General features: G+C 41.5%; 1 protein-coding gene across 1 annotated transcript in view; it reads left to right on the top strand.

Moving 5' to 3' along the window:
• The window catches only part of FAM135B (family with sequence similarity 135 member B), a gene marked incomplete at both ends in the record, with an annotated part of 143,919 nt that overhangs the window by 80,400 nt on the left and 40,070 nt on the right, over positions 1–23,449 (top strand). The window contains one exon of the mRNA XM_080610716.1: positions 102–228. Within this exon, the coding sequence (XP_080466842.1) occupies positions 102–228 (127 nt within the window). The remainder of the gene's footprint in view (positions 1–101; positions 229–23,449) is intronic.

Genomic DNA, 23,449 nt, shown 5'->3' with positions numbered 1-23,449 from the left:
ATACTCAAACCACTGGACCGAATGCCAAGAAAGAGACAACAATTACTCTTCTTTAACAATGCTGCTCTGATTATTTTTCTTCTTAATTTTCTTTGTTTTAGTTTTGCTCGTCCAGGGAAAGGCTCGTGGCTTGGTAAAGGCAACCCGGAGGCAGGACCGGACCAGTCCAGTATGTCATTAGAAAACCTAGTGTTTGGAGCTGGCTACTGCAAACCCACTTCTTCAGAGGTAAGGAGGATTCCTGTCTTACTTCTATTTCACATTGTCTTCTATTTCTATATTAACATTGTCCACGTTATCTGTGAAGAGCAGGCCCTGGTTCATGTTGCTAATAGAGCGATTTTGTTGGAGGAAGAACCCTCCAAACATTTCTGCATGAACCACCTGGCAATTGGATATACAGTTCCTGGGTTCAGGCCTCACCTTTATGAACCATTTCAGAAAAACCAAGATGTATGGATATAGCCCTGATTGCCAACAGCACTTTTACAGCAGGATTCACTTGGCCAGGTATCTGCTGTAAGGTGAAATTCCTTATTCAGTAAAAGATCCTTGCTTTTGTGTCTTATGTTCAATGGCCACAAGACTTAAGTCATTCTTAATGATGTTGTGAAGGTTTGAGTTTGGAGTATAGAGTACTGTGTGTGATGGGGTGTTACATACATTCCCTTACTCAAGGCAGGTCTTATGACTTACTGCAGGTGAAACAGAGAACTTGTACAATGTTTAGTACAAAGTTGATTGTTTGGAAAACAATGGTTAATTGGGGGTTTGTAGCTTTTGGGGGGGGTTGGAGTGGTTTGTTTTGGTTGGATGGGGGGGGGGTGTTAGTCCTAGCTTTGAAGTACACCAATGAGTGCAGCATGGGAAATAAGCAGGAGGAGTTGGAGACCTGTGTTAAGTCAGGAGATTATGATCTGGTGGCAATTACAGAGACGTGGTGGGACAGCTCGCATGACTGGAATATACTCATGGAGGGCTATGTCCTTTTCAGGAAAGACAGGCCAGCCAGGCGGGGTGGTGGGGTTGCTCTTTATGTGCGAGAGCAGCTGCAATGTACTGAGCTCTGTCCAGGAACAGGGGATGAGCGAGTTGAGAGTCTGTGGGTGAGAATTAAGGGGCAGGCTGGCAGGGGCGATACTGTTGTGGGTGTCTGTTACAGGCCACCAGATCAGGGTGAGGAAGTTGATGAGGCCTTCTACAAGCAGCTGAGAGCGGCCTCACAGTCACAGGACGTGGTCGTCGTGGGGGATTTTAATTTCCCTGATGTTTGCTGGAAGGACTACTCAGCAACCCACCCACAGTCCAGGAGGTTCCTCCAGTGTATGGAGGATAACTTCCTCATGCAAATGGTGGATCAGCCAACCAGGAGAGGAGCGCTGCTGGATCTCATCCTCACTAACAAGGAGGTCGAAGCAGTAAAGGTTGAGGGCTGCCTTGGCTGCAGCGACCACGAGATGGTGGAATTCAGGATCTTGTGTGGTAGGACCAGTACAATAGCAAGTAGAATTGCAACCCTGGACTTCAGCAGGGCAAACTTTGGCCTTTTCAAGCAATTGCTAGGGGAAGTCCCATGGGCAAGGCTGCTTGAAGGTAAAGGGGCCCAAGATAGTTGGTTGGCATTCAAGAATTGCTTATTCCAAGCTCAAGAGCTGAGCATCCCGACACGTAGGAAGTCAAGGAAGAGGGCCAGGAGACCTGCGTGGCTGAATAAGGAACTGCTGAGTATGCTCAAGTGGAAGAGAAGAGTTTATAGGTCATGGAAGGAGGGGCTGGCCACTCGGGAGGAATATAAGGCTGCTGCTAGAGGATGTAGGAAGGCAGCTAGGATGGCTAAGGCCTCCTTAGAATTAAATCTGGCGAGAGGGGTCAAGGACAACAGAAAGAGCTTTTTCAAATACATAGCTGATAAAACTAACACCAGAGGCAAGGTAGGCCCACTGGTGAATGGGATGGGTGCCCTGGTGACAGAAGATATAGAGATGGCAGAGTTATTGAATGCCTTCTTTGTCTCTGTCTACTCTGCCGGAGGCAGTCCTGAAGAGCCCTGTACTCCTGAGACCTCAGATGAAGTCAGGTCAAGGGAGCGGTTTGCCTTAGTCCATGAGGAATGGGTTAGGGACCAGTTGAGCAATCTGGACATCCATAAATCCATGGGTCCAGATGGGATGCACCCGCGGGTGCTGAGGGAACTGGCGGAAGTCGTTGCTAGACCACTCTCCATCATCTTTACCAAGTCTTGGGAAACGGGAGAGGTGCCTGAGGACTGGAGGAAAGCAAATGTCACTCCAGTCTTCAAAAAAGGCAAGAAGGAGGACCCGGGTAACTATAGACCGGTCAGCCTCACCTCCATCCCTGGGAAAGTGATGGAACACCTTATCCTTGATGCCATCTTAAGGCATAACAAGGATAAGAGGGTTATGAGGGGCAGTCAACATGGCTTTACCAAGGGGAAGTCATGCTTGACCAACCTCCTAGCCTTTTATGAGGAAATAACATTGTGGATGGATGATGGCAGAGCGGTGGATGTGGTCTACCTTGACTTCAGCAAAGCATTTGACACAGTCTCCCACAGCATGCTCATAGCTAAATTGAGGAAGTGTGGCCTGGATGATCAGGTAGTGAGGTGGACTGCGAACTGGCTGAAGGACAGAAGCCAGAGAGTTGTAGTCTATGGGGCGGAGTCTAGTTGGAGGCCTGTATCTAGTGGAGTGCCTCAAGGGTCAATATTGGGACCAGTATTATTTAATATCTTCATCAATGATTTAGATGAGGGAATTGAGTGTACTGTCAGCAAGTTTGCTGATGACACTAAGCTGGGAGGAGTGGCTGACACGCCAGAAGGCTATGCTGCCATCCAGCGAGACCTGGACAGGCTGGAGAGTTGGGCAGGGAGAAACTTGATGAAATATAACAAGGGAAAGTGTAGAGTTCTGCATCTGGGCAGGAACAACCCCAGGTTCCAGTATAGGTTGGGGAACGACCTGTTAGAGAGTAGTGTAGGGGAGAGGGACCTGGGGGTCCTAGTGGACCGCAGGATGACCATGAGCCAACACTGTGCCCTTGTGGCCAGGAAGGCCAATGGCATCCTGGGGTGTATTAGAAGGGGGGTGGTCAATAGGTCGAGAGAGGTCCTCCTTCCCCTCTACTCTGCCCTGGTGAGACCGCATCTGGAATATTGTGTCCAGTTCTGGGCCCCTCAGTTCAAGAAGGACAGGGACCTGCTGGAGAGAGTCCAGCGCAGGGCGACAAAGATGATTAAGGGAGTGGAGCATCTCCCTTATGAGGAAAGGCTGAGGGAGCTGGGTCTCTATAGTTTGGAGAAGAGGAGACTGCGGGGGGACCTTATTAGTGTATATAAATATATAAAGGGGGAGTGTCATGAGGATGGAGCCAGGCTCTTCTCAATGGCAAACTATGATAAGACAAGGGGTAATGGGTATAAACTGGAACACAAGAGGTTCCACTTAAACTTGAGAAGAAACTTCTTCTCAGTGAGGGTGACAGAACACTGGAACAGGCTGCCCAGGGGGGTTGTGGAGTCTCCTTCTCTGGAGACATTCAAAACCCGCCTGGACACATTCCTGTGTAATCTTATCTAGGTGTTCCTGCTCTGGCAGGGGGATTGGACTAGATGATCTTTTGAGGTCCCTTCCAATCTCTAACATACTGTGATACTGTGATACTGTGAAGTGTTTCTTTTGTCAGAAAATGTTTCCTCAGGTCTAGAAACTCAACCCAGAAATAATACTGGAATCGTTAACTTGTTAGGAAATCCTGATTCGAGGGTTCTGATTAACATGCTGCCCTCAGCTTCCCTCAACCTTTCCTGTCAAAGCTGTTCTGTTCTGTATGAATGTTAAAAATATCCTAGCCTAGAGTGGCTGGTGTAGAGGAACTACCAGGGAATTAACCCAGGCTGAGAGAATGTTTGGCCTGAAGCTGCTATCTGAACTATTGGGTCATTGTACGCCTTTGGCAAACAAACTGACCTCAACCTCTGAATCTCTAGTAGACAGTCACATAATATAAATTGAAATAACTGATTCGAGTGTTTGTAAAGTAATCTCTGTACATCACATAAGAGAGAGGCATCTTTGTAGAGTGATTCCTGACTTTCATTATCCTCTACACAAATCTCTATTGTAAGAAGATAAATAGAACAGCTAATTCTCCACTCCCATTTTTCCTTTTACACTCCATGGAAAAATCTTGGTCTAATGTGAATTAGGAAACGTTATTTCCCTCTCAAATATTTTCATTAGATGAAAAATAGAGAAAACTAATTTCTACCTATCTCTTCTGATGATTATTCAATAGAGGTTTAATCATAAGATTTGGTTGGTTTTTTTTTTTTGCCTTTTTTTTAATATAAATTTTGTAAATTTACGTATAATATAAACTTTTTAGTATAATTGTTGTGGCTTGACCTTGTCTGAATACCAGGTGCCCACCAAGCTGCTCCATCATTCACTTCCCCAGCACAACAGGGGCAGAGAAAATAACAAAAACTTGTAGGTCAAGACAATGGCAGTTTAATAAAGCAAAAACAAAGGTTGCACACAGAAGAAAGGGAAAACAAAAGATTTGTTCTCTACTTCCCACCAGAATGTGATATTCAGCCACTTCCCAGGAAGCAGAGCTTCAGTACATTTAGTGGTCTCTCCAGAAGACAAGCATCGTAGGAATGAATGCCTTTTTCTTAGCTTCTATTGTACAGCAGACGTTAAATGGCATGAAATATCCCTTTGGTCAGTTTGGGTCAGCTGTTCTGACTATGTTCCCTCCCACTATTTTGCCCACCCCCAGACCACTGGTGAAGGGGGAATATTGGAAAGCCAGCCTTAATGCTGTGCAAGCACTGCTCAGCAGTAGCCAAAACACTGGTGTGTTATCAGCACCTTCTTAGTTACGAATACAAAGCACAGCAGTGTGAGGGCTGGTGTGGGGAAAATCAACTCCAACTCAGCCAGACCCAGTACAATAAGTATTAGAGAAGCTGTGTGGAGACCTCATAGCAGCCTACAGGGATGCCAGAGAAGGACTCTTTATCAGGGACTGTGGTGATAGGACAAGGGGCGATGGATTTAAAATTAAATGGGGGAGTGTTAGGTTGGATATTAGGAAGAAGTTCTTTACTGTGAGGGTGGTGAGGCACTGGGACAAGTTGCCCAAAGAAGTGGTGAATGCTCCATCCCTGACAGTGTTCAACGCTAAGTTGGACAGAGCCTTGGGTGACATGGTTTAGTGTGAGGTGTCCCTGCCTATGGCAGGGGTTTGGAACTGGGTGATCTTAAGGTCCTTTTGAACACATAGCGTTCTGTGGTTCTATGATCCCAGGAGGTGACCTACCAAATACCCAGATGAATGCACTCTATCATAAGCTGGCTTTGGCACTCTGCTACCCTGCAGGTCATCAGAACATCACACCCCAAACAATTATAAATAGAATGCTATACACTTCGCCTCCACGTGGTGAGATGTGCATTTGCTTAACTTCAAGGATCTCTATAAGTCATGACATCTGGTTTGATCTGAGACTTTTAATTTAATAGACTGTGATGGCTTTTTTGCATATGCTATCCCTGATGTATAATAATGAGCAAAGATTATTGTTCTTGGTTTAACATAAAAAATAATAATGCAGAACTAGAAAAGGAACTGCGCTTGGGGTGAACCCAACTCCAAGTGAGTCCAAGTGAATAATGATTTACATGGAGTATTTATCAAGCCATAAGGGACTGAAGGAAGAATAATAATATTTTTTACAGTGCTGCAATGCTTTCCCCTGAGTCAACTTCACTTCCCTTTACAAATGTGTATATTCTGTTACAAGTCATTTGAATGTGTATGTAAAATATAACTTCAATTGGATTATGGACATGTCCAGGTTTGGGGAATTTTGCAATCAGCTTCAGTGGGCATGAGAATGGGTCTTGCCCGTTTCATTAGATGAAAACTGCAGAAGACTCTACTCACTTTGGATATATATTGCATTGGACCTTGCCTACTGTGTTTCCAAATTAATAACTGTAGAATCCCTCATCTGAAGATATACCACACTTTCTGTCTGTTTGTTTATTTGTAAGCTACTCTAATTCGATGCAGCTGGCTAAATCTAGGCAAGAACAATTAATGTATCTTGTCTTCGAAGGCAAACAAAGCTTCACTGGGCATCAGGACATAGGAAAACTGTTTTTAAAGAGACTTTGGTTAGTTCCTTTTTATGTCTTAAAATGGTATGAAACGGTTAATGTTGGTCTATCCTATTGTGGTTTTTTCGTCCCTGCAAAGCTGAATTTGGATCCTTTTACTTTTCATGTCCATTTATGTATTTTCCTTGATCTGAGAAATCTCCAGGCTTAAGCTCTTCAGATACATCTCCTGGGCAAGTGTCTTCTGTCTGATGTCTTTTCTAGGGAACTGAATCTGATTATTCAGTTCTCTATAATGCTGCAAACAGTTGAGACTTTCCTTATTTGAGGTTTACCTATTGAAAATAAATCTGCTGCCAGATTATTTTTCCAGAATATTTCCATTTGAGTAGAAGCCTCTAACTCATAAGAATTCTAGATCATTCTTATTGCATCATCTTCTTCAGATCTAGGAGATGCATGTTATAACCCCAGTGAATTAGTGGTTTACTTTGTCTGAGGCTTTTACTAACTGAAGTTGATCCAATTTCATCAGTTTCATGGAAGTGGCAGAATTTCTACAAAACCAAGAAGCAGACTGGCTCACAAAAGTAAACTTTGCCCTTTCTAGTGTCATCATACTCAGTAGATGGACTAGTGTCATGGTGTGTTTGTTTTATGTGGCATGGTTTTGGTAGCTGATGGAGATCGGAGCAGTGGTGTTTTCTGTGCCCCCATGTTAGACAGAGCAAGTTCCAGCTGGCTCCATAATGGACCCATTACTAAGCCCAGTCTGAGCCCACCAGCAATGCTGGAAACACCTCTTTGATAACATATTTAAGAAAGGGTAAAAAGCACTGTGCACTAGCTGAGAGAAAGAAAAGTGAGAAAATATAAGAGAAAAAACTCCGCATACACCAAGGTCAGTGCAGAAGGAAGGGGAGAAGGTGCTTCAGTTGCTAGAGCAGAGATTCCCCTGCAGCTTATGGTGAAGACAATGGTGACTCAGGTTGTCCCACTGCAATCCATGGAAGACCCCATGCCAGATCAGACGGTTGTGCCCTGAAGGAAGAGGTTTTAGGTTTGCTCTTTTTTCTCATTTTACTCAGTTTAATTAGTAATAAATTAGATTAATTTCCCCATGTAGAGTCTGTTTTGGTCATTACAGTAATTGATAAGTGATCTCCCTGTCCTTATCTTGACTCATGAGGCTTTGTTGCATTTTTCTCCCTTTGTTCTGTAGAGAAAGGGAAGTGATAGAGTGGCTCAGTAGGAACCTGGCGGCCAGACAAGGTCAACCTACCACACATGGTTCAGACAAGATTTGAACATATAGCTTCAGTACAGTGGTGGCTGGATTTACAGTAGCACCAAGCCCCCAGCAACACCAGAATTGCACTGAAATCTGATGTTAATAGTAGTAAATCAAGTTTTCCATCCATCTGTTGAATACAAAGTAGAGGATTCTTGGTATATCACCTCTAGGTCATGCATTTCATTTTACCTCTTTCTTCCTCATAAACATGGTCCATCAGAGAGTGAATTTTCTTTTTAGGCCCATAGATTGACTGTGTCAGTTCTCATCAAGTTTGTGTAGTTCATTTGCTGTTTCCTTACTGAAAATGCAAGTGACTGCCTTCATTTCTAAAGAAAGCCTGTATCAGTCACCAATTCCCCTTGCCACTAGCTTAGGAGCTAATCTGCTGTATGTTTGTGCTGCTGAGGTGCCACTGCTTAATGATAGATCCTGAAGGCTCCTTGTTCCGCACTTCACACTTCTTAGTGCAGAGACTAATTAAATGCCAGGGGCTTTGGACTGTACATGTACATTTTCCAAGTGACTTCTGAACACCTCTGACAGTTTCCGTATCCCTTGGCTTAATAGAGTAGTTATAATAATTAATCCTATTTAAATCTTGGTGATTTTTTTTTGTTAAGTCTTCCACTCTCTTCTCTGTCATGTACTCAGCAAACAGGGATCTTCCTGTTCTGCATTCCTCCTCCCCTCCTTTTATACTAATTTCTATCTATACTACACTTTTCCTTTCAAGTACAATTGAGACAACAAAGTTATTTCTTACTGAAATAAGAATTTTTTTATATCAGATAAATATGAAGAAAGATGCTTTTGGGGTTGAAAACCCATTAGAGAATAAGAAAATGTGCTAGTAATTTCTCAAGCTCTCTTCAGCCCATAACCTCTACTCACAGAAAATATGTATCACACTAGATTAACAATACGTCCAAAATAGGATTGTGTCTACTGCAGACTCATGAGCTGTGTGTGACTGGCTTCCCTCAGAGGCATCTGAATTCCCCTTAGCGTCTATTACGTTGTTTTCCCCTCTGAGAAAGTCCAAGGGGTTGTTTTGGAGGTTACAAGGTCTGGATCTGAACATTGCACTGACTCATGCTTTCAGGTTATCTCAGCAGCAGTAAGAGCTGGACACAAAAAAATATCTACAGATCCTACATCTGCAATAAAATAAAAAGAAAATATTCCTTGCAGAACTAAAAACTGAATGGTCATTTATACTTCAAGAGATTTATGCCTTACCCTGTACCTACACCTCTTCTATATCCACTGTTGTCAGGCTGGTTTAATGTCTTTGTAATATTGTGCATCACATGCCTGCTGTGTTATAATCAAGTTGAGTCAATGACATGCTGGGGTTTATTAATAAACTATACACACAGTAATCTTATTTTCATTTGAATAGCAGTTGCACTGCAGATAAATTGACTTCTAAGTAATGAGATTGATTAATCATATGACTCCCCATTATTAAGGCACTGGTGTTTGATAAGAAGTGTTCTTCTTCCATGAAGCATTGATGTAGCTATCCCAAAAGCATAAAGCATGTGTCTGGCTTCATACAAGAGCTAGGAGTGTCATTCGAATAAAATTGGATCGATGCTGAGAGTTCTTTACCACAGTTTATTAGTTTGTTAATATTTTCGTCTTTTCAGCAACATATTAAAAACCAAGGCTTTTTCAGCCTCACAACAAAATGTTGTTCAAACCCACATTTTTTGTGTCACATAGGAGTAATTTGTGGTTTAGTCTTCTTTTCTGCTGTATAGTTACAGCTCTTTGGCCACAATACTTCACTTTTTCAGCTCTTGAATATGGAAGATTTTGTATCAGAGAATAGCCCATGTAGGATCCATTGTGGGAATTTTAGCCTGAAATCCCTGTTTAGCTGGGAGAAGATGAATATCTAGCTGTAAACTTACTTTCTTTTCAGACATAGGAACCTTAATGCAGAGTTTAATAGTATCCTTTTATTTATAGGCACAGCAGCCATCATTCTGACTTAAATCCATTGTTAATTCTGCAAAAGAACTAAAACTTTGTAAAAGACTAAAACACCAATATTTCCCTTTAAAGGAAGGGCAATGTGTATTTTCCTATTTCTTTTTTCCTTTGAAACTAGCAGAAGTTCTCTATCTCCTACTAGGAAAAAAGGGAACTGATGTATCTACAGGGCTATGAAGTTGTCAAGTGTTTTTTTATGGTTTTTTTCTTCTTAACAGTGTACCAAGAGAGATGTTTCACTAACAATGTCTGAGTTTTACAAACTTAAGGCATAATGAAGGTTTTGATTTTACCAATTTAGAAGCACAGTATGTATATAGCTGGTATGTATTATTTAGGAACAAGATTCTTTCAGTGTCTTGCTTTAGCAAACGATGATTAGTTGTGATTCGACTCCAGCAGATGTCCAACACATAATTATGGTGAAATAGTAAGAGAGCTGATATATTGTTCTTTATAAGGTGTAATGACAAGTATCTTTAATCAGTGTTCAGGGCACCATTTGTGATAATTACTGATGAAGTCTTTAATCTTCAGTTGCCTGAAGATAAATGGTTGATCTTCAGAAAGAACTAAATGATTTCCTAGCTGTAGTAGAAAACATGGTAACTAATAATGGGACAATAACTAGTTTCTTTAATCACTGTCAGTTTTCTTTCCTGAGGCTCTTACTTTTTGATCTGTCATATGCTGAGTACAGCAAGGCAATGCTCTGCATTATGACAGAGTTCAAAATAGAGATTAATTTGGGATTAGGTCTAAAACATGATGTTGAAAAAGCTTTACAATCTTTTCACTATGGGTGTTCAATGAAAATGTCATGGAATAATCTGGAAATTCTTGTGACACTCCATGCAGGATGTTGATGGAGTCCTTCAGAAGGAAGCGCTCAGGAATTGCTAATATTCGATTGATAATTGTCTCCTTTTGAAAATCAATAGAATTTGCATAGGAAGTTTCACTTTTCCTACTACTTCTTTTGCTATTTTCCTGTAATGTTTATCTATTAGAAAGAATCAGACTGCTGTGTACTCTTTACAATCTTCCTGTTTCTCTGCACCCTACTGTGAAAAAGTCAGTCAAGCCTGGGCTTGTTTAACTGAAAAGAAGTTTTTTCATAGCTAACATAAAGTAGTTGTGAAAGGAGTGGTAAAAGGAAGTATGAGCATGGAGAACTTATTTCTCTTTCACAGCTACTATTACAGTTATATACTGACAAAATTATTTGAGCCCCCATCACCATAATTTCTCACTTTGGGACTGAAATTCACTCTTGTACAGACATTCATTTGACCAACATCTTTTCATTTAAAGTTTTCCCTTTCTACAGATTTCAGCATTGATTTTTGAGGAAGCTTATAGGAGGCGGCATGAGGCAGATGTTTCTTTTTTTTCTTCCCTGAAATGGAGTGCATGAGCAGCAGGAACAGCCTTTATGTTTAGGAAGGCTAAAGCTTTAGGAAGTGGATTTGGTTGCTCTCTACGTTTTGATAGAGTGCTCTATGATTCAGTTTTTCATTCTTCTCAGTATTTTTTTCCAGTGGTACTTTATTGAAAAATTATTTTCATATGCCCTAAGGAACACTAGGCAATAATTCCCACTGACTGATGATGAGAGAGTTTTTGAAAGGAGACCTAATCAACTCTCATAGCTTCCAAGCTGACAGCCTTTCCAACAGGAGCACAGATGCCAACAACAGCACAGTTGAGATCCAACATCTGGAAGCTACCCCTTTGCTATTGGCAGGTATCCCAGACAACAGCTCGGGGACTGAGGAATGAGAAAAGAGATTCTCTATTTTTCCAACCAGTTTGTCTTGTTTTGTGGAAACACATGTTCAAGTGATAGCAAAAGCCTGTATCTCTGTTCAAAATCATCAGACTGGTCATAATAACCCAAGAATCAGTTTCTCAGCTAATATGATTTTTTTGGGGCAGTGCTTAGGAGGAACACTTCCTTAGAATCATGGAATCATAGAATAGTCAGGATTGCAAAGGACCTTAAGATCATCTAGTTCCAACCCCCCTGCCATAGGCAGGGACACCTCACACTAAACCATGCCACCCAAGGCCTCGTCCAACCTGGCCTTGAACACTGCCAGGGATGGAGCATTCACAACTTCCCTGGGCAACCCATTCCAGTGCCTCACCACTCTCTCAGTAAAGAATTTCTTCCTTATATGCAATCTAAACTTCCCCTGTTTAAGTTTGAACCCGTTACCCCTTGTCCTGTCACTACAGTCCCTAGTGAAGAGTCCCTCTCCAGCATCCTTGTAGGCCTTCTTCCTTCCATGGAAGCATATTCCTTCTGACATCAGCTTGTGCACAAGCGACTGCTCCAATGATCTCCTGGCTTCTCTGAGGATCAGACAAGTTTCAGTAGTCTGACAAACAGAAAAGATTGGGCTAAGAGAATAGAGATGGGTAAGTGTGTTATGATTCTCAAAAGTATTGCCAGACAGAGGAGAATAACATTAAAGCTTAGCTGACATACATAAAGCATTTTTTGAAGCTTCATGGCAAGATAAGAATAATTTTAGAAGATCTTCTGTAGAAGAACAATTTCTCCTGGAGTTTATTTGATTTAATCGCATGTTCAGAGTCTGTACTGGAGTGTTTTGATGATTGGAAAAAAAAAGTAATTGGGGGCAGAATTAGGTAATTCTTCAAGGAAGATCTTTCCATAACCCAGACAGTGTGTGAATATTTAGGCAGTTACACATGAGTATTTGGGTGAGAATCTAGGTCTAAAGATTTATTTAGCGTAAGCTAGACATAACCAGATGCATATGAGCTTACTTACATTACTTCTTTGACTGTTGTGAACCTTGAGAAATTATGCTTCCAGTCAGTCTGGTTTTACAGCAATATTTACCTCTGCTGTTCCCAGCTTTATAGGATGGTGTTTGAATATTGTCCAGTGTATTGATGCTGTCTGTACACTCAGTCACTGTTATCCCAGGACAACTGAGTGTGTCATGAAGTGTGAAGTATCTGCAGCATCATTCATCTGTAACTTCTGGTTTCTGATAAGTCAGTTAAGGCCAACAGCTTTTTCTCATAGTTTTCCTGCCTGTCATGTTTGCAGATTCATAGAATGGTTTGTGTTGGAAGGGATCTTTAAAGGTCATCTAGCCAAACCCACCTACACTGAGCAGGGACATCTTCAACTAGATCAGGTTGCTCAAAGCCCCATCCAACACAACCTTGAAAGTTTCTGGGGATGGGGCAACTACAGCCTCTGTTCCAGGGTTTCAGCACCCTCCTAGTGAAGAATTTATTCCTTATATCTAGTCTAAATCTTCCTTTTTTCATTTTAAAGCCATTACTCTTTCTCCTATCGCTGCAGGCTCTATTAAAGAGTCTGTCCCCATCTTTCTTATAAGCCCCCTTTAAGTATTGAAAGGCTGCAATAAGGTCTTCCAAGATGTTCTCTAACTCTCTCCATAAAGCCATGAAGTCAATTGAAGTCTGCTCTTTGATGACCCAACCCAAATGTCACTGTCATCTCACAGTTTTTTATTAGGTCTTAAAACAATCAGCAACGTCTGTTAGAATTATACCTACCTGGCACTGGTTAATAGAGTTGGCTGATGAGAAGCAAGGGCAAAAGCCTGAGCAGAGCAGACTGGTACCTCCAGGACAAGGTGAAATTATGTTCCAGGCAGTGGTAAAGCACTGTTTCTGCTCTATGTATTGTGTTTCTTTTGTAAACAAATACCAGAGCTGTCAGTCAAACCCTCTTTCTCCTCTACTGAACTCATTAGAAGCATTTTATTTAAAACCGTAAGATGATGGCCTGCACAATAAATGGTAAACTCCTCATGGCTCATGGAATTTGATTGGTTTTGGGTGTAAATTACTTGAGGGCTGGTATATGTACTATGAATTATGCATTGTACAGGAGTTATCAACTGGGCTGGGAAAATGAACCTTGGAAATGAAATACTTATGCAAATTTATACAGCTCCATCTATTGAAAAGTTCCTCATTTTGTTGCAGTAAATTACAGCAAATTAATATAGGTGTCTTAAAGTAACATACCCAGGAAAGTTTCTGATTAGCCATTACTTCTGTTTCAGTGTTAAAAAAAGAAATTGTGGATTTCTGAAATGATGAAAAAGACTGTACATTGGTTTATAATTGGCTTTGCATTTTGATGTATGTTTGCATGCATGTCAAAGAGCTATAAATGATTCATTGCCTGAGAGTGTCATAAGTGAAGACTTCAGGAAGGCAGCATAATGACAGCATTAAACATTGAGCTATTTCCTGCCAGAAGAAGGCACAGAAATCTCATCCCCCCACATCAAAGAAAAGACCAGCATTATCACACCTAGGCCAAAGCAGAGCATTTCTTGTGCAGACCGATTGTTGGCAAGAAGGAATGTGCCTGTAACCAGGGCTAGAAATGATTATTTTGGCGTGTGATTGGTTGAAATAAAAAAATGCCACAGAAAAATACCCACCCAGTTTTGAAGCATTTCTAAGAGAATGGATATTTTTTTGCCTTATTTGATTTTACAACAAACCTTCAAGTAGACTCTTGTAAGAGATCTTCACTTGATTATTTTTCACAATACAGTAACAGACAAAATTCATGCAACCTGAAAAATGGCATACTTAGAACCAATAAAATGGTTGTTTTTTCTCCATTTCTATGCACCATAAGGTAGCTGATGTAACACATTGCCGGAAGGTGCTACTGTGAACTTTGTTGGATTTGCCAGAACTGTGCAAAATGACAGCATTGATAATTCCTACAATCCTTGTTCAGAAAGGACGGGAATTGCGAGGGTTGCGGTATAAACCAATATATAGTCAATCTTGCCTTATGGCATGCAATTGCTGAAGTTGTCACGGCTTAGGTCTGGATTTTCTTTTCTTTGTTTATCTGTGTCTCCTCAGTGAGTATTTGATACTTAACTATGATCGGTTGCAAAACAAGACTTGTTGGACTTCTGCTTTGATCCAGTTCGGCAGAGCCTATAAAAATCAGTGTATTTTGCTCACGTTTTGGGGGAAAAGTGAGAAGTCAATCATGAACCAAGTGAAAAGAGGGGGATATGCAAGAACATTTGGAAATAATAATAAAAAATAATAGTGCTATCAATAGAGACATGATTTCTTCCCACCTGCTTATGACTCATAGGAACCTACTTGGTAACACTGTGCCTGTGTAACAGACTGAAAGAAACAATAAAATAAAAAACCTGCCTTAGTAACAAAATGTCAAACTGCTTAAAAAATGAACCCGTAAAGGTTGAAGCAATTTGTCACTGCCAAAAGACAGCTAAATATTTCCCCTTTAGCCATTGTTTGACAAAGTTACTAATGTTTAAATTTAACAAGCTGAGGAAGACATCGGAAATAATGTTATGATTGTTCTAATTTTTATCTTCATTTGTAAAGACAAAACTAATAAACCAGCATGCAGCAACTGCTCTGATGATAGAGATCTCCACACTGAATTCCGGGCCAAGCTCTCAAATAAATAGATTTGGGTGGGCATGTTGGTGCCATATCTCTTCTTTCCTATGAGACTCTGTGTGATCAAGAACTAAAATGACCCACTGGGAAGCTATATTCAGATAATACCTATTTTTAAAGTCATTTCAGAAGCCAATCCAGTGGGAGTAGAATGACAGTATTCAAAGCAATCTTGGCCTCATGCAGAAGTAGTCTGAAAAGTAAAAGGTACAATTCCTAAACATCCTGTTCATGGGCAGGAATAACAACATACCAGAAATCCCAAGAGGCTCATGTCCTATACCCATTCTATTAAAGTAATTCACAAGCTATCTTGGTTTCTTGATGTCTCTATGTCATATTGCGAGACAGTAGACATGTGTTCCCTACAGCTAATACCAATGGGTTTTGACTAGAGCAAAGGCTGAGGCTGTTAGATTTATAGGAAATACAGACAAAGACTGCAATGCAAAGAGATCCTGTTTTGTCTTTTTGTTTGTATTCTAGGTTCCCCAAGAAAAGGCAAAATCTCTTATTTTATATCGCATGATGTCTGAGTAATAGTCCTTAGATTTTTCTTGTGGCAGCATCAAACTCTTAAAGGTCTTTTCTCCAAAATGTGAACTGGAAATGAGGAAATTCATCACTTCATTTAAGTGGGACCTGCCTTTTGATAATTTCTTTAGTATCTTTTCTGCCCTTTTTTCCTGCCTGGTTCTTTATACATTCCTTTCTTTGGACAGGAAGATTCCTGTCTTTACCTTTGAATCTTTCCTTTTGCACAAATATCAAACATGTCCATCTCAATGATATCTGAGAAGCAAATTCTATTTTTACTTGCAAGTCTTACATCAGTCCTGAAAGAAGAGATACAGAAACAGAATCCCACTTCTTGGAGTAACCAGCAATCCATCTCCTCCCATTTCTTATTACAAATCTTCTAAATTAAGACTCCAGTCTTATGCCTTCAATAAATTTCTCCCTCTCCTCCCCCATAGATCAGGATCCATGTTCACTTTGTCACCAAATTCCCCACTTGCTAGCAGAACACTCTTTGCCTCTGCTCAGCTTATAGGGAATGCTTCTGCATAGTCAATAGGCTACTCCAATGAGCTCACCTTTCAATTCAAATACATTTCTCAGGTTGCTGCTGTGTATAACTTGGGCTTGATTTGTGTACAACCACTGTCAAAAGTACCAGTGCTTCGCATTGTTAAATTTTACTCAACCTTCAGATTTGGGATATAGTCTTCAAAGCAAACAATATTTTCAAGCTGTAGTAACACTAAAACCCCATTATTTATCTTATGACAAGTTGGTTTCTCATGTTTGTAGTCATTCTTCCTCCATATATGGACATATTTATAGCTGAGTATAGTTTTATTTTAAGACAGTAGCAGGTTGCAAAGTGCTTGGGCTTTTTAGACTTAAAAGAGCAGCTTCGTGTGTTAGTGTCTCAAGGTCTTCACACAACTCAAACACAGTTTGTTGGGAAATTGCACTAAGCCCAAGCTAAGTCTTCATTGTCATGATCTGCTGTGTGAACAAAGCAAGCTTGGTTGCTATAGGTAGGTTTCTTTAATGAGACTGCTGAGTTGAGCCTGAGCTTATGTGGCAGGGTATTAGTCAGGGTTCCTCTGATTCCAGTGATTATACTCCACCTTGAAAATAGGACTTGTCAAATGTCTTACCACTATGATAATGAATTTAAGACAATTTCTGTGAACATTTTGGAAGGACAAGAAAGGAACCAAATTTCAGAAGCCCAAATGGAGTAGCACTGGGACAAGTGATGAGTGACTTGGGTCATTTCTCAAAACTAACTGACGTGCAGAGAATGCAGTGTCAGCCTAGTTCTCCTCTTATATGCCCATTGATAATGCATATTCTCAACAAGCAGGAAAGCCCAAATACTGTGGTCAGAGACAGGATGGGGTGATGTTCAGTCCTGAGTTCAGTCCCTAAGTTCAGTCCACCACCTTTGTGGAAACTGTGAAATAGGTGTAGAATCATAGAATCATAGAATAGTTAGGGTTGGAAAAGACCTTAAGATCAAATACCAAATCCCCTGCTGTGGACAGGGACACCTTACACTAAACCATATCACCCATGTATTAGAGTAGGCTGGAAAGTATTTTCCATACGAACATCCTCTGTGCATCCTACTTTTTACTCTTCCTCAGCTTAAAAAGCTGCTATGGCATCCTGTGCTGTGTCACATGATTCAGCACATGGCAATTTCTCTAGCTTCCAAATGTACAGATGAGTTTAAGGTATGTTTTAATTTGTGTCTTTAACCTATTCGAGGGTGTGCAAGGTCTGTTATTGTGCTTAACTGACCAGTCTTTGAAATGTGAAACCACAATAAGAGATAACTTGCAATCTTGTTCAACATCTTTGTCGGTGATAGGACAGTGGGATTGAGCGCATCCTCACCAAGTTTGCCTATGACACCAAGCTGTGTGGTTCGGTTGATACGCCGGAGGGAAGGGATGCCATCCAGAGGGACCTTGACACGCTTGTGAGGTGGGCTGATGCCAACCTGATGAAGTTTAACCATGCCAAGTGCAAGGTCCTACACCTGGGTCGGAGCAATCCCAGGCATGGCTACAGGTTGGGTAGAGAAGAGATTCAGAGCAGCCCTGCAGAGAAGGACTTGGGGGTGTTGGTCGATGAGAAAATGAACATGAGCCGGCTTCAGTGTGCGCTCGCAGCCCAGAAAGCAACCGTATCCTGGGCTGCATCAAGAGGAGCGTGACCAGCAGGTCAAAGGAGGTGATCCTGCCCCTCTGCTCTCGGGAGACCTCACTTGGAGCATTGTGTGCAGTTCTGGTGTCCTCAACATCAAAAGGACATGGAACTGTTGGAACAAGTCTAGAGGAGGCCACGAGGATGATCAGGGGACTGGAGCAGCTCCCGTATGGAGACAGGCTGAGAAAGTTGGGGCTGTTCAGCCTGGAGAAGAGAAGGCTGCGTGGAGACCTCAGAGCAGCCTTCCAGTATCTGAAGGGGGCCTACAGGGATGATGGAGAGGAACTCTTCTCTAGGGACTGTAGTGACAGGACAAGGGATAATGGGTTCAAACTTAAACAAGGGAAGTTTAGATTGGATATAAGGAAGAAGTTCTTTACTGAGAGGGTGGTGAGGCACTGGAATGGGTTGCCCAGGGAGGTTGTGAATGCTCATCCTTGGCGGTGTTCAAGGCCAGGTTGGACGAGGCCTTGGGTGGCATGGTTTAGTGTGGAGTGTCCCTGCCCGTGGCAGGGGGGTTGGAACTTAAGGAAATTTCCAACCCTGACTATTCTATGATTCTATGACTATCGCCAATGTCTTTTTTTTAAAAAAAGGGTTTTCAATTCACTCAGAACAAGGAAATAATTTCTTTCTAAGCTGTCCTAACACTTTCTTTTTTCCCCGGTATGGACACTGAACTGTAAAATCAGTTATTCCTGTAGCTGTAGTGACATGTGAACTAAGACCCAAGCCTGAAGTCACTTTCTCCCTGTGACTGGCAGTGTTTAATAGAGCCTGGCATTTCTAAATAGCAAGCTGTAGTCCTTGCTACTGCTTTTATTAAATAAAGAGCATTTTAGAGTGACCATTTGTGCTGGGTCTGTGCAACAGACCCAGAAAATAACCCCGAGACAAGTGGTTTGATGCATGCAGTATGATAGAAATTCACTGTGTTTATAACATATTGCACCAAAAACTATGAGAGAAATGGCATCTGCAAGAGAACTGGTTTTACTAATTTGTTTGTCAGGTCCAAACCAGGCCACATGCTGTAAAGTATCTTCAGTTGGCTCTTGTATCAGCCATGACCATACCTTCCTGCAGGGAACACTATGTGGACAACACAAGATAGGATCTTGTACTCCTATCTCTATCTCTATCTCTATCTCTGTACTCCTGAGAGGTACTCCTGAGACCTCAGATGAAGTCAGGTCACTGGAGCGGTTTGCCTTAGTCCATGAGGAATGGGTTAGGGACCAGTTGAGCAATCTGGACATCCATAAATCCATGGGTCCAGATGGGATGCACCCGCGGGTGCTGAGGGAACTGGCGGAAGTCATTGCTAGACCACTCTCCATCATCTTTACCAAGTCTTGGGAAACGGGAGAGGTGCCTGAGGACTGGAGGAAAGCAAATGTCACTCCAGTCTTCAAAAAGGGCAAGAAGGAGGACCCGGGTAACTATAGACCGGTCAGCCTCACCTCCATCCCTGGGAAAGTGATGGAACACCTTATCCTTGATGCCATCTTAAGGCATGTCAAGGATAAGAGGGTTATGAGGGGCAGTCAACATGGCTTTACCAAGGGGAAGTCATGCTTGACCAACCTCCTAGCCTTTTATGAGGAAATAACATTGTGGATGGATGATGGCAGAGCGGTGGATGTGGTCTACCTTGACTTCAGCAAAGCATTTGACACAGTCTCCCACAGCATCCTCATAGCTAAATTGAGGAAGTGTGGCCTGGATGATCAGGTAGTGAGATGGACTGCAAACTGGCTGAAGGACAGAAGCCAGAGAGTTGTAGTCTATGAGGCGGAGTCCAGTTGGAGGCCTGTATCTAGTGGAGTGCCTCAAGGGTCAGTATTGGGACCAGTATTATTTAATATATTCATCAATGATTTAGATGAGGGAATTGAGTGTACTGTCAGCAAGTTTGCTGATGACACTAAGCTGGGAGGAGTGGCTGACACGCCAGAAGGCTGTGCTGCCATCCAGTGAGACCTGGACAGGCTGGAGAGTTGGGCAGGGAGAAACTTGATGAAATATAACAAGGGAAAGTGTAGAGTCCTGCATCTGGGCAGGAACAACCCCAGGTTCCAATATAGGTTGGGGAACGACCTGTTAGAGAGTAGTGTAGGGGAGAGGGACCTGGGGGTCCTAGTGGACAGCAGGATGACCATGAGCCAACACTGTGCCCTTGTGGCCAGGAAGGCCAATGGCATCCTGGGGTGTATTAGAAGGGGGGTGGTCAGTAGGTCGAGAGAGGTCCTCCTTCCCCTCTACTCGGCCCTGGTGAGACCGCATCTGGAATATTGTGTCCAGTTCTGGGCCCCTCAGTTCAAGAAGGACAGGGACCTGCTGGAGAGAGTCCAGCGCAGGGCAACTAAGATGATTAAGGGAGTGGAGCATCTCCCTTATGAGGAAAGGCTGAGGGAGCTGGGTCTCTATAGTTTGGAGAAGAGGAGACTGCGGGGGGACCTTATTAGTGTATATAAATATATAAAGGGGGAGTGTCATGAGGATGGAGCCAGGCTCTTCTCAATGGCAAACTATGATAAGACAAGGGGTAATGGGTATAAACTGGAACACAAGAGGTTCCACTTAAACTTGAGAAGAAACTTCTTCTCAGTGAGGGTGACAGAACACTGGAACAGGCTGCCCAGGGAGGTTGTGGAGTCTCCTTCTCTGGAGACATTCAAAACCCGCCTGGACACATTCCTGTGTAACCTTATCTAGGTGTTCCTGCTCTGGCAGGGGGATTGGACTAGATGATCTCTTGAGGTCCCTTCCAATCTCTAACATACTGTGATACTGTGATCTTCACTTCCCTACACACCACTTCTTCCATCTCAAGTCCCTCCAGTTCCCCGTTTTTCTCTAAGTTAGAGGATTTCCAAGCTCTATCTAGACACAGATAAATACTGTCTCTGGGACAGCTTGTCATCATCTTGGATCCAGCAGTTACCTCTGTGTCACGGAATGGACTCAGTCTGAGATCAATGTGATCAGACAAAAGACATTTATAATGGAACACTAACTCTTTATATACTATTGTTTAAAGTTGCTTACAATAACTTGGCACATTGTGATTAGATACATATCTTTAAGGCCCTTAACAACTAACATATAATTGGTTAAGCACAGGTGTGAGAACCTGACCTTCAAAGCTTGGGCACAGTCCACAATTTAGCAACTCAGTAAATTCCAGCTCCTTCTTATCTTGCTTTCTCACTCCCTTATTCGTGTCCTCCTTCGCTCTTGGATGACCCTGAATCCATGTCGAGCTCCACGCAGGCACTTGCTGATCTGGGTATGTGGCTGTTCTCTGCCAGAAAATCATCCGCACCTCTGGGTGAATTATCTGAATCATTATCTCTGAAGCAGTAGTACAGTTTGAGAGAACAAGATATCTATTCCAATTCCACAGTTCTCTCCCTCTGCCTGCACCTGAAAAGAGTTGCTCGAATGACCTTTCTGAGCATTAGCTTTCCCAAGTATAAACCACAGAAAATGGTACTGACTTATTTACAATGCACTTCAGCTTCTGTATATGACAACCACTTTATAAAAGCAGAGCCTGTTAATCTTTGTGTGTTGTTTTTATTGTCATTGGTATTTCAATAATTCCAGGCTAATACAGATATAACCCCCGCAATCAAAATCCTGATTCCTGCTGTAAAAGCTGGAGATTTACAGAAGTAAATTAAATTGGAAGCTGTTACCTCTAAGCCCTAAAATATCACAATTCATTAAGAAAGGACAGTTCAAAACTGTATGAATTACTTTCTGGTCTTTTTATTAAGGGCTGGGGTGAAACTTCTCTGCCTATCTCTGCATTGTCTGCATCCAGTCTTCTAGTTTAATTTTCTTTCATGTACAGTCTGTGGAAAGCAAGAAGCATTTCAATGGAATAACATACTCTAATATCAACATTTGAAACAAAGAGTATGAACTGTGCTTCAAAAATGCCTGTTTCTTTCTCTCTATACACTATGATGTGTCAGGGTGACAAGCTGAGCTGGACATGTTTACAGTCCAAATACTAAAGTTTTCCTATGTACTAATCTCACCATTCCGATGTGAGCAAACTGGGACACGTGTTAGAGCTTTGATCATTGCCACCTATGTCATTAATTGCAAACTTTTATAAACCAAAACTATTAGGATGCTTTAAGATCCTGGGAAACATATATTTATTTATTTACTCATTCATTCATTCATGTATTTAGTGTCAAACAGCACACAGTGTTAGTGGAAAGAGAAAAATTACCCCACCAGCTGCTAACCTGCGTGATTACATAGCCTAAAGCCATCTACACCCCAGCCAGGGCAGGACCTGAACATATCCTTCCCTGTTGCTATGTATATAAAAGTTGAGTCAAACATTTTTGGTATTTTCTGTTGCCCTGAATACTAATTCTAATGGCAGAATGAATAAGATCTCCTTCTATATGTGTAATTGCATACAAAGAGGCGGGAGAGACAAAAAATGTTAACAAGTGTCCTTTTAAGACCTTACTGTTTTATGCCTGCTGCCTGAAGTGATGTGTGATAACAAGTCAGCTCTTCAGCTCAGGGGTCCTTGTTTAATCACAGCAATAGGAGGGGATTTGCTTTCCTTACTTGTGAGTAAGCAGCACGGACTCTCTTTAATCAGAAAGAACAATGTACTAAGACCCTTTTTGATGTCTTCACTGTGTTATATTGCCTAGGAGATCAGAATTTGCACCATTTGTGTGTATGTGTATTTATAAATATTAAATATAAATTACTCATAAAGACCATATATATATATGCATCTGTTTATCTATATGTCTAAGCTGATCCCTTTTTTGCCTAAACAATTATTTTCAAGCAGTTTGAAAATCAAACACTGTTTTTTCCATATAAAATATTTATTCAGCATTGGTGTATCACCTCTTAACCAAAGAACACTTCAGTGTGATTTGTGACTGTTCCCTACACAGACCTTTAATAATAACAAGATGAAATATGGACTAATATGTGTCATTTTCATACATACATCCAACAGAGGGAAATGAAAGCATATGACTTTTCTTGTGCCAAATGGTTTCAGTGCTCATCTTGGAAAAAGTATGCCTCCTGTAAGACACCTGCTCTAACTTTCATAAGATATCTTCCCCAGTGATTAATTTACTGCTAAAGAAATGTTTTTATGGCTTTAATTTTCTCTGGGGTGATGCATTACCCTATAGATTAAGTGGAGGAAATGGTAGGTTTTGCCTTCTTATTTATCATCATCAGAATTGTTTGAATATTTCTATAGAATACCTGTGTGTGCTTTTACATGAGGAGCCATCATGATTGTAGACACTCGTGATGATGCATAGGATGTAACTTGACCTCTAGACACCAGGCTCAGATTTCGATGTGATATGCAAAATAGTCTGCAGACAAGCTGAGGAGATTTCAGAATTTAACTTCGTTTGTGTTGAACAAAATAATAAAACTGTGAAATGTCCCTGATTTTTCTGCTAGAAGAAATTTTATGGAAATTCATGTGACCTGTGATGCATTTTCTTTTCACTAGAATGGTATTTTTAGGTGGAAATTTTCCTGTCAAATACTTTCTTGGCCACTCTTCCTTTCTCATCTACATGAAACTGTAAAACCTGCAGTTTGTCTTTTCAACAGTAACTTACATTATTGAAACCATGAGACACAACCATTAGAGCTACCAGGATAATTCTCTTCTACTTATTCAGAGGATGGCACTTTTTCAAGCCTGATGGTTCCTGTTTTTCAAGGGTCTCAAAAAACTTCTTCCTATTAA

Source organism: Psittacula echo (assembly GCF_963264785.1).
Source record: "Psittacula echo genome assembly, chromosome: 2".
NCBI lineage: Eukaryota > Metazoa > Chordata > Aves > Psittaciformes > Psittacidae > Psittacula > Psittacula echo.
This window is presented reverse-complemented; position numbering and strand designations above follow the sequence as displayed.